The sequence below is a fragment of the Sebastes umbrosus genome, chromosome 8 (assembly GCF_015220745.1).
Source record: "Sebastes umbrosus isolate fSebUmb1 chromosome 8, fSebUmb1.pri, whole genome shotgun sequence".
Lineage (NCBI taxonomy): Eukaryota > Metazoa > Chordata > Actinopteri > Perciformes > Sebastidae > Sebastes > Sebastes umbrosus.
In genome coordinates, this window is record NC_051276.1 from 11,933,994 (window position 1) to 11,945,944 (window position 11,951).

Here is an 11,951-nt window from a genome sequence, read left to right on the forward strand (position 1 = left end):
CAGTACGTCAGTCTAAAGTGCATTTGGTCTATTGTTGTAACATAATGGATCATGCACTGCTTTTGTTCACTGTCGGTACAAGATGAACAGGAAAACATGATGATCAGGAGCAGATTATCAGAAGTTAGGTAATGCTCAAACATTTGTTTTTGCATGGAGACTTTGAATCTGACATTTTAATGTAGAAAGAAGCAGTTTTAAAGCTAAACCCTTAAAAAATATGACTAATATATCTCTGACCTGTGTTTTTTGGATGAATGAAATGATGCTTTGTTTATCCTGCCAGCTATTTCTCACATAAGATATGTTATACTAGGAGGAAAGTGGATCACAGATTAAACCCACCGTAGCTAGAGACGATCAGATATTTGTTCCACTGACAGTGAGTGGGAGATCAGATTCAAGGTTATAGACACATCACTGACAGCAGAAGTAAATGTAATATGAAGCATATGCAGAGATGTTTTCACATGAAAAAGAAGAAATTCATGTTGCTCTTGTGTCAGGATTATTATACTGAGATGTTAATAAGGTTTAATTTTGTTTTGTTAATGTTAATAATTCTCACTTTTAGTAGAACTTGATAAAGACTTATCTGCAATAGGGGGATTTGTGAAAGACTTGTACTGACTTACTATATGTTTGTTGTCCAGGTTCCTTATCTGCCCTCCAGTAAAGGTCAGACACTGAACATTATGCAGCTGCTTGAGGGACGAACAGGTCGCTTAGCAGATCTGGGATCAGGAGATGGAAGACTGGTTAGTGAGCTGCAATTGTTGCAGAAAAAAAATCATTCATATGAGGCCAAAACTAGACTCTGAAACTGTGTTTCATGATTTAAATTGTGTTGTGTATACTTGTGTTATATATATATATATTATCAGATTTGGTTTTCCAGGTGTTTGCGGCCTCTTCTGCTGGTTTCCAGTGCACAGGCTTTGAGATAAACTCCATCTTAGTGGCCTACTCCAGGAGTAAAGCCCGCTGGACGGGAGTGCCCTCCAGCCAGGCAACCTTTGTTAAAAAAGACTTCTGGAAGGTAAGAAGACCTCAACATAAATGGTTGCTCTCCTCAAGCCTGATCAAAGTTGGTATATGACCCTATTTGTGTCTTTCTTCTTTCACAGACTGATTTATCTAGGTACAACAACGTGACAGCTTTCCTCGCTCCAGGAGTGGTGAGTTTTCCGCCGATGATTTCTCTCCCTTCCTGTAGTGCAGATGTTTTGATGCTGTGTAAGTCATACTTAGCATTTCTGCTAACTGATGATTGGTTTACAGATGGAGGTGCTGGGCGAGAAGCTGCTGAAAGAGCTTCCTGATGATGCGCGTGTCATCGCCAGTCGTTTCCCATTCTCCAACTGGCCACAACAGTCGTCTGTCGGCTCCGGTCTCGACCAGATTTTTGCTTATGACATCAGCACTGTGCGCTCACACCTGAGAAAAGCACCGAAAACAGCGGTGAACTAAGTCACAATCTCTGGGTTAAGTCAAGTCAAGTCAATTTTATTTGTATAGCCCAAAAACACAAATCACAAATTTGCCTCAGGGGGCTTTACAATCTGTGCAGGATACTCTGTCCTTTACAGTACGACCCTCTCATCGGATAAGGAAAAGCTTAACCAAAAAAACCTAGTAACAACATAATAAAAATACAACATAGACAATCCATATGATAAAAAAATTATACATATAATGTGAACATACACCGGTCAGCCATAACATTATGACAGCATGGGCGTCCTGATCTGCAGCTACGCAGCCCCATACGCAACAAACTGCCATGCACTGTGTGTTCTGACACCTTTCTACCGGAACCAGCATTAACTTTTTCAGCAGTTTGAGCTACAGTAGCTCTTCTATTGGATCGGACAACACGGGCCAGCCTTCGCTCCCCACATGCATCAATGAGCCTTGGGTCTGACCCTGTCGCCGGTTCACCTGTTTTCCTTCCTAGGACCGCTTTTGGTAGGTCCTGACCACTGCAGACCGGGAACATCCCACAAGAGCTGCAGTTTTGGAGATGCTCTGACCCAGTCGTCTAGCCATCACAATTTGGCCCTTGTCAAAGTCGCTCACATCCTTACGTTTACCCATTTTTTCTGCTTCCAACACAAAGTTCAAAATGTTCACTTGCTGTCTAATATATCCCACCCACTGCCAGGTGCCATTGCAACAAGATAATCAATGTTATTCCCTTCACCTGTCAGTGGTCTTAATGTTATGGCTGATCGGTGTATATGAAGAGATAGATCCAGGAGATGTCAAGCAGCTTCCAGGCGTCGCCAAACAGATAGGGCCTGAGCAACACAACCTCCTCTCCACCAAGTAACCTAGAGAGAGGACCAGGTTTTAGTTCACAGTCCACAGTTGCTTTGGTAATGTTAATGTACGTTTCCCATGCCAATAAGCTGATTATTTAGTTTTCTAGCACTATCCTTCTCAACAGCACTGAACACTGCAGACACTTTTCTGTTTTCTTAGACCAGAAATAAACAAAAAAGAGATTTGAATAAATTCCAGACAAAGAAACCACATTTTTTTAGCAGCTAATCATAAACACTTTGAGGAAATAAATTGGTGATATCTGTCAGTTGTGAGCACTGATCAGGAGGGATCCTTTTGAAAGATGTTTTTGAACATTGCAAGGATGAGAGGGACTCTGACTAAGCAAGATGTCAGGATGAATATGACATCACTGATCCCCTACAGTATTCCTTCAATCTTTGAACAGCCAGAACAGACTGAGCATCTGCCATCTTGCTGACAGTCTTGTTATAAATACCACCGTGCACCACTATCCAGAATATGGCTGTAGATCTCTTTCTAAAAGCTCTTCCACATCAACACTAATAAACCTCCTTAGTAGCATGCTACAGGGGGGATTGTGAGGTCATTGCTTTTGTATGTTATTCATGTTATTCATACGTCGTGTTTACTTGTGTTTATTCAAGAAATGAATGCTTTTTTCCAGCTGAAGGCCATTCAGAGATTAATTTCAATGGTCTCCCAGACAGCCGCTGAGGGTTAGCACAAAGACATAATTATGTTGTGCACAGACTAGAATAATGATCTGTATTTCCGGACCCTTGTGGGGCTTATAGAATATGTAACTTGGTAGCAAAATAGACACTTTAGTCTGAGAGACATGGTTTTATGTGTAATCCTCTGTTTGTCTGTCTGTAAAACAACAGATTTCAGCCAAATTTGCTGGAAGGTATAAGGCCATTTGCCAATGAACAAATGATTAGTTTTTGATTTGTTATAAAATAGTGAGATACAGCATTTTGAACATGAATGATGTCTGGCTGTGATTTTATTTGGATACAGACACAGATTTGATTTTGGTAAGATAACAGATTTGAGGGATTGGAATATTTCTAATAGTTCATAGGTCATTAAAATATACCCACAGCCACAAGCTAATGCATACGTCTTCCAGTGTACTAACCTACCACTGCTCACACTCCACTAAATGGTTTAATAATGTCTCACATGTCAGTTGCAATACAGCCACACAGTATATTTGGTAAACATAAGTTTCACAGGCAGAACAGGTTTGTAGCCTGCACTGCACCTTAAAGCGGAACTACAGACATTTTCAGAATTCATGCATGTTATTCCTATGGTCTAAGACAGTCCAAAAAATATTAGTTATAATTAGAAAAACTCTCCCAAATCCAAAAACTAGAGAGCTACAGTAAATGTCATATAACCTATCAAGTGTGGAGATGCTCCATAGAAAATTAATTTGGTAGAGATGTAACAGATGACACTGAGAGCACCCAGGGGAATGTTAGGGGTATATGGGAACATTTTCTGTTTCACAACTGAGAACACTACAATAGACTAAAGCTCATTTGGATATAAAAAAGAAACATTTTCTGTGGGTCCACAAAATCAGTCCATTCATTGTCTATGGAGCAGCTCCAGGCTTTATACCCTATGACATCACAAGTTTGAAACTTACTTCTCTGGTTTTCTGGCTTTGAGAGAGAGTAGCTCATGTTTACTAATACTAATTTGGACTGTTATACCATAGGAATAACCTGTAGGAATATTGAAAATGTGTGTGTGTAGTTCCCCTTTTTAAATGGCCTCCAAAAACCTCCACCTGAGGGTGCTAGAGCTCCAAACTGAGTTTGGTGCAACAACACAGGAGGAGGTGAAGCCTGAGGAGAATACAGATCATGTTTATCCACTGCATGGTGGATATTTTATCCACCAAATGCATCAGACTTCTAAACGCCTTGAATTATAATAATTTGCAGCAAAATGTTAAAGGTCCATTCACCTGCCCAGACTCCCATTGACAAAATGGTTAAACTACACAACATGTGTTTTATTATTCAAGATTCAAGATTCAAGATTCAAGCCCTTTATTGTCACTGTGTAGTACAACGAAATTAGATTGTGACAATCCCATCATAGGTGCTAATGAAAAGATAATACAATAAAAAAAAGAGATGCGATATAGATATAAAAAAATATATATTTATAAAATATAATACAATATGTATATTATTGAGATGACAGTTTTGCCAGATTATTGCACAACGTGTCTGTCAGATCATTTTATAATTATTGCACAGAGTGATCAGCATGTTATTGCACATATTCAAGATGTTTATTGTCACGCCGGTTATACAGGTACAAACGTGTGAAATGCTGGGAAGCTCCATTAAAATAAGTTATATTACATTTACATTACAATTTATTAGAGGAAATACTTTGTACAAGGACATATTAAGAACAAATACAGGCATATTAAGAACATATACATTAAGAACATATACAGTATATACAGTATGAGATATATTTTTGTGTGAGAAGGTGTATGAATTATATATTTAAAAGTCTGATGGCCTGGGGGGGAAAAACTGTTCCTCAGTCTGCTGGTGAGAGTCCTATTCGTATATTCGTAACATTATTATTATTATTATTATTATTATTATTATTGTTATTGTTGTGTGTGGCAGCTGGTGATGCAAAATATTATATGAATCATACAAATAATAGCTCGCAATCCCTTTGATTTCATACCCGTGCCATCATCATGCATGGTAATCGATGTGAGGCAGACTCATGCTCTGATTTCACACTGTGACGTCAGAGGGAGGGGTGCCAGAGTATAAAGGGTGGGTGCAGGAGACTCCGGCTGCATTCTGAGTGTTGGACGACACAAACCACCTCCTCCTAATGGAAGTACAGAGGAATACCGGGCCCCAACAACAGACTAACAGCAGCAGCATGTGTGAGCCGACGCAGAGGTCGAGCGAGCCCCGCAGGAAGAGAGCTGATGAGCGCAGTGCGCCCTCGGAAATGGCCCGGATCATCACCGACCCGGCCACCGGGAAGTGCTACTGCCGGGGCAAAGTTTTGGGAAAGGTAGCTGCACAAAAAAAAAATAAATCTGAACTTTTAATGGATTTACCACGTTAACCCTGAAGACGCAGCATGTTAACAGTGTTTTTTTCCTCTTTTTCCCAGGGAGGGTTTGCTAAATGCTACGAGATGACCGACCTCTCCACCAGCAAAGTTTACGCAGCCAAAATCATCCCTCATGCGCGCGTCTCCAAACCTCACCAGCGCGAGAAGGTAAGCAGCAGCGCGCGCGGCTCCATCCTGGTGGTGGTGTGACCTGGACAGCAGCAAGATTATCACCAAAATCCTGCCTTCAGTTCCACAATGGTGACCATTTTTGTCTCTTCCCCCCTGCTAGATTGACAGAGAAATTGAGCTGCACCGGGCTCTGCACCACAAACACATTGTGCACTTTTATCACCATTTTGAGGACAAGGAGAACATCTACATCCTGTTGGAATACTGCAGCAGAAAAGTAAGTGACAACTATTGTACTTTTATTCATGGCGCTGTTGAAATTTGGATAACACCTGCATTGCACCTAAAGTCAATGAGGCAGCACTCAGTGTGCCCTCCACTACTGTAGGAAAGACCTCTAATTAATTGTATGATACAGCAACTCCTTGCAATTTTATGAGATTCAAGGAAATCCGCTATGTTGAGGCTTTTCTTCAGAGGAAAATATGTGTCTATAGAATAATTACACTTCCGGAAAAACTCTATAATCATTCTCTCCTCTGTGTTTTTGTCTTTTTTTGCAGTCGTTAGCTCACATCCTGAAAGCTCGCAAAGTGCTCACTGAGCCAGAGGTGCGTTATTATCTGAGACAGATTGTATCTGGACTGAAGTACCTGCATGAACAGGAGATCCTTCACAGAGACCTGAAACTTGGTGAGGAATCTTTATGGAGCAGTTGCTGAGACACTTTGTGCACAATTGTAAAAGATGCATTCTGTACAGGGAGGATGTAAACTCACGTCTTCCTCTTTCGGTAATGGATTCACCAGTGGATCCGTGCACTATTTAGCCTTTTGATCCGGGGTTGAATATCAAGTGCTCATCATGTTATTCCCTCTCTTCCCTGCAGGTAACTTCTTTGTGAGCGAGTCGATGGAGCTGAAGGTCGGGGACTTTGGTCTGGCTGCCAAGTTGGAGCCGGCGGGAAACAGGAGGAAGACGATATGCGGGACTCCCAACTACCTGTCCCCCGAGGTGCTCAACAAGCAGGGCCACGGCTGTGAATCAGACATCTGGGCCCTGGGATGTGTAATGTGAGTAGGCACACTGTAAAGTCACCATTAGATACTTAAAAGGTTTAGTAATGATAGAAATTATTATTGAATTACAGTCTAATAACTGATAATCTGTTTAAAAAGACATCATATTTCATGGACTTTTCATGATGGAAATCAGCTCACTTTTGTCCTCCATCCCGCTCCAGGTACACCATGCTGTTGGGCAGGCCACCATTTGAAACCACCAACCTGAAGGAGACGTACAGGTGTATCAGAGAGGCGCGTTACTCCCTGCCCTCCTCCCTGTCGCCACAGGCTAAGCAGCTAATCACCACCCTGCTCGCCAAGATCCCCGAGGACCGACCTGACCTGGACCATATTCTGAGGCACGATTTCTTCACACAGGTAAGACCCTCCCTGTCTGTCTGCTCTGCTCTCTGTCTGTCTGCCTGTCTCGCTAAATGTCACTCTGTGGGAGTATAACAGTGACCCCCTTCCCACCACTGACCCACTTTTCCTTTTCCACAGGGCTTCAGTCCAGAGCGTCTGCCGGCTAGCTGCTGCCATTCGGCGCCAGATTTCCACGTCTCCAGTCCGGCCAAGAGCTTCTTCAAGAAAGCTGCCGCTGCGCTCTTTGGTGGGAAGAGAGACAAGGTCAAATACTACGAGACTCTGAGTGAGTATTACATCAAATGCCAACCAGTTATCTTTCACTTTGCACAAACGTTAAATCTAGTTTGTAACATGATTGCAAGCATATTTCCCATTTTATCCCATACTGCTCTGATGTCAGTTTATGTAGCTGCTGGTTAAAAGGTCATGCTCTAATATGTTGTGTTGCCTTTGATAGACAAGTTAACCAAAGAGGAAGAGGAGATTTACAAACTGCAGCACGATCTGGAGAGAACTGTCATCAGCCAACAACAGAGCAAAAAGATTTCTGAGGTAAGAGATAATTCATTCTACACACAACAGGATATTTATGCATCACATATAGGTGATGTTGCAGCCACATTATTCATACAGCCATGAAATGAAAAGGATTTCATTTCATGGCTGTATGAATAATGTGGCTTTGAAATTTGAGGGGAGTTGAGGAGAACCCAATGAGTCACTCTGACGCTGTACTAAAACTTTAAAACCGAGCAAACTAAAAGCACTTATTTTCAACCTTTAAGCCAACCACTTTGAATCTGTGGGTGACTGCTGAGTCATAGTAGGAAGAGAGTATCCAATCTGGCAGATTTTAACCCCTGTCGTCACCGTTTCTCACTTTCAGAATGGAAGTCTACTTCCGCCATCTGCCGAGAGCCCCGTTGGCCAGGCAACGGAGAGCCCGACGACGCGAGATACCATCCGTCTGATCGTCAGAGGTAGTCTGGGGAGCTGCAGCAGCAGCAGTGAATGTAAGCTCACCAGCCCAGTGATCACAGACACACATTAACTGATATTATATAATACTAGATTTTAACCCGTAACCGTGAATCACACACAGATAGAGAGGTTTGATGCAACAGCTAGAGTGTAAAGTAATTTCTTGTACTGTACCGACATAACATCAAGAGATAATGACCCCCTGTTGTTGTTCCTAAAGGTCTGGAAGACAGCACGACGGGGAGCGTGGCTGAGACCGTTGCAAGTGTGTTGAGGGGATGTCTGGAGAATATGCCTAAAGGTGAGTCCACTTGTTGGAATGATTTGCAAAGTCATGACCTATACATGTACTTATTGATCAGATGATTCCACATTGAAAATGTTTGTGATACAACTAAAGCTCATTATCTCTATTTGACCTTGAAATGTCTAGACAGAGAGACATGTTGATCAAATCATATGTAGTAGGGATGTCACGATACCAGAAATTTAGTAGTCGATACCAATATCAGTCAAATTCTACAATTCTTGATACCCAGTTTGCTACCACGGTAAAAAACAAAACAATAACCCCATGTACTTCAACAAACACTCCTTTTATTATCGTTTGCGTACTCATTTTTGCAAATTTACTATTAATCCCTGGTAAAGTTTCTCACCAAAAACTAAACTTTACAAGATTCAATTTGAACACATCATGATAACATTTGAAATTACCTTTGCCTAATACTCATTTTTACTGGATAGTGCTTGAACGCATCATGATGTAACTCAATGCAGTTCTCCGTACGTTAGCTTTTTGCTCCGTTATTTAGCCAAGCAGGTCTCTGATGCAACGTTACTAGCTCTCATCCTGCCGATTTAAACACAGATTTGTTGTTCGCAATGTAGCATTATCGGGGCCATTTTCTATCGTCCCTGGGACGACTGGATGTCGTTAGTCTCGAGCCCTGATCCCCGATACCTGCGGTACTGTCGAAAAACGAGTCACGTTTTCACGTCACATTTTCAGAATTATGTCATCGACATGGTAACGAAGTATTGGTTCTCGTGACATCCTTAATATGTAGATTCATGTTCCGTGTTTTAGCTTTCAAAGATACATTCACTGATCCTCCCAGCTCATTCATCGTGTTGATCGTGTTGTTCATCGTGAAACTGAACCCGGAGGACATTTTGGAGTTTAGTCTAGCTCTTAGGTGCTTTAACAAAGTCGAGGAGTGTTCAAGGTTTCACTTGTCGGTTCTTTTGTAATTGTACTCTAATCCTCCTCCTGTGTGTTCTCACCCTGCAGCAGACGACATTCCTCAAGGCTCAAACAGCTGCAGTCTCCAATGGGTGACTAAATGGGTGGACTACTCCAACAAGTACGGCTTTGGCTACCAACTGTCGGATCACACCGTGGGAGTTCTCTTCAACAACGGCACTCACATGAGCCTCCTGCCAGACAGAAAGTACGCACTATCCTTTGCTTTCACAATACTCCACCTTTTAGTTTGACAGTTATTAGTCACTAAATACAATGGAGATGGCTTGTTTGAGCATGCTATAGTACGCAGAGCTACTTTGAAGTGCCTAGTAGTGGTTTAACATCAATACTAAATTGAAGGGATCGGCTTGTTAAATTTCAGTACATTATCTATTCTTTGTGAGGAAATCATATGAATCACCGTAAATGTTTTCAAGCAAGGGCAGTATTTTCAGTCAAGAATACAAACAGATTTTGAATGTCAAGGAAATCCATTTATGTAGTGTTTATCTGAGTGGTTGCGTAACTCTGTGTTTATCTCTTCAGGACCATCCATTACTATGCAGAGTTGGGCCAGCGCTCTATCTTCCCCACATGCGAGGTTCCTGAACACTTTGTGAGCCAGGTGACTGTGCTCAAGTACTTTTCCCACTACATGGAGGAGAACCTCATGGACGTAAGTAAACCTTTCTTTTCCCCCACTCCTCTTTCTGTAATTTATATCTCCCTTTTGTCTTTCCCTCCCCTGAAGCGTTAGAAATGGCATATTTCATGTCGCAGCCCGTCTAATCCTGCTCTGCTACTCTTTTGCTTTCTTAGGGCGGGGACCTGGGTAGTATGACCGACGCACACATGCCCAGACTCTACCTGCTGCAGTGGCTCAAGTCCGACCGCGCCCTCATGATGCTCTTTAACGACGGCACTTTCCAGGTAAACACACACACGCTATCCGTTGTTGGGCATACTCAGAGCGGCACAAATAAGAAAAAGATAACTTGCAATGCCCAAAATTGATAGAAAATAAACTAATAAGCTTCTTTTTTTTTATCTCCAAAGATTAACTTTTACCACGACCACACCAAGATCATCCTGTGTTGCCAGAGGGACGAGTACATGCTGACGTACATCAACGAGGACCGCGTCTCCAAAACCTTCAAACTTAGCTCCCTGCTGACGTCCGGATGCCCCACCGACCTGCGCGAACGCATGGTGTACTCCCTCAACATGCTTCTGCAGAGATGCAGCTAAACCTACAGTAATATGTGTGTGTTTTGGACGGCGTTACGCAGACAAATCTACGCATTGTGCTACCGCAGTGCTGCAGTGGAGCCAGGATTCGCAAGGAATCTGTGTGGGAAGGACGAGTTCGAGGATGTGAAAAGTTAATTAACATTCCCTCACTGTTGCACCGTCGTGACTCAGCAGAGGTGCAGGTGAAAATAAATAACACGGACAGACTCTGTGGATGGGAGAATGACATGTAGCACAATAGTGGAAAGTAAAGGGCTGATTTGTACGTTGATTGTTGGAGGAGAGGAAAGACCGAGCATGTTGGAGCGAGTATGTCGGTACGAATGTGATCCCCAGCTGTTTTGGGGGGAAAAGAGGGATGTTTGGGAAGTAAAGACAAACGCTGGGCTGGCACCAGCTTACATGTGTATAGTACAGTTGATTCTGTTTTATAAAGGCAATCCATAAACTGATGGATTTGAATATTGTAAATGATGTACAGCATTATGTCACAGCCAACTCAGCAGTGCAGACAAATGATTTGCTAATGTGTGTGGATGCTGCAGAGTTTGGCTCTTTATACTGTATGTGTGTGAGTGGGAGGGGTGTATCATCACACTAACTTTCAAAACTGTGATTTGTTCTCTTTAATGACGGATGGACTCGGCACACTGAGCTGGGAACCAGAGGGATGATGTGAGAGGGAGGAGAGAATAACATTAAAAGGATCCCTTAAGAGCCATTATCACCGTGGTAGAAAATGTCCTAATAACTTATTGTGTAAAAAAAAGTGCAGTATTTATTTATTTAATAATAAAGAGCATTTTCTAAAAAACAAATCTACTCCTGAGTACTTGTCCTTCTTATTGAGTGTTTGTACCCGGTTTTATTTTCAGAAACACAATTTTGCCTCCGCCTGCTCAGAGATGTTATTAGATGTTTCCTGGTATTGCTTTTTCCGAGTGTGCCCTCAAAGTAGATGCTTGGTATATTTGTTTTTTTTCAATGCATTTACAATGAACTGTGTCCTTGTTTCATATGTCAGAAGCAGTTCCTGAGTTCATGTGCTTTACGGTGTGGTGAGATTAAACTGCTTGTATCTGTGCGCTGGTCCAAGTCAAAGCAAATATTTTATCTTTAATCTTCAACAGGAAATGGGCACACACGTAGAGAGATGCCTGATAGAGGGCATGTTTACAGTGAACTTGTTTATACTCTGGTTCAAGGCCATGTCTCTTCTGAGTTTTCTTCCACAGCAATAAATGCCGGATGGCAAAAGATGACTTGACTGCAATGTGGTTGACCTTGTCTCACACAAACGCACGCGTAACTCTGCATACAAATAAGGGCTCTGATCAACAGAGAGGAAACACAGAAGGAAAGACGGCCAAATAGAAGGAGAGACGGTCTGATAAAATGACAGACTCTGCCGTACTATGTCAGTGATTGCGTCAGAACTATTGTGGCTACAGTCATTCTTAGACATCCTTTCACATCCA

General features: G+C 42.1%; 2 protein-coding genes and 1 long non-coding RNA gene across 5 annotated transcripts in view; 2 read left to right on the plus strand and 1 right to left on the minus strand.

Annotated features, from left to right (window-relative positions):
- Positions 1-1,611, plus strand: part of si:dkey-190g11.3 (uncharacterized protein LOC567059 homolog) — a 3,729-nt gene extending 2,118 nt beyond the window's left edge. For all 3 annotated transcript variants that reach the window (XM_037777445.1, XM_037777444.1, XM_037777446.1), the window contains exons 3-6: positions 654-758; positions 899-1,039; positions 1,128-1,178; positions 1,282-1,611. In XM_037777445.1, the coding sequence (XP_037633373.1) occupies positions 654-758; positions 899-1,039; positions 1,128-1,178; positions 1,282-1,470 (486 nt within the window). In that variant the 3' untranslated portion in view covers positions 1,471-1,611. The remainder of the gene's footprint in view (positions 1-653; positions 759-898; positions 1,040-1,127; positions 1,179-1,281) is intronic.
- LOC119492744 overlaps positions 1-5,480 on the minus strand; it is a 25,603-nt gene extending 20,123 nt beyond the window's left edge. The window contains exons 1-2 of the long non-coding RNA XR_005207848.1: positions 5,466-5,480; positions 4,882-4,886 (exon numbers count right to left, since the gene is read on the minus strand). This is a non-coding gene — a long non-coding RNA (uncharacterized LOC119492744). The remainder of the gene's footprint in view (positions 1-4,881; positions 4,887-5,465) is intronic.
- plk2b (polo-like kinase 2b (Drosophila)) lies at positions 5,154-11,295 on the plus strand. The gene is made up of 14 exons (XM_037777443.1): positions 5,154-5,388; positions 5,491-5,598; positions 5,723-5,839; positions 6,126-6,255; positions 6,452-6,635; positions 6,806-7,004; positions 7,128-7,275; positions 7,450-7,544; positions 7,879-8,005; positions 8,194-8,274; positions 9,268-9,427; positions 9,769-9,898; positions 10,042-10,152; positions 10,279-11,295. Exons 1-14 carry the CDS (start codon positions 5,200-5,202, stop codon positions 10,468-10,470), a joined length of 1,971 nt encoding a protein of 656 aa, XP_037633371.1. The 5' UTR covers positions 5,154-5,199; the 3' UTR covers positions 10,471-11,295.
- The last annotated feature ends 656 nt before the right edge of the window (positions 11,296-11,951 follow it).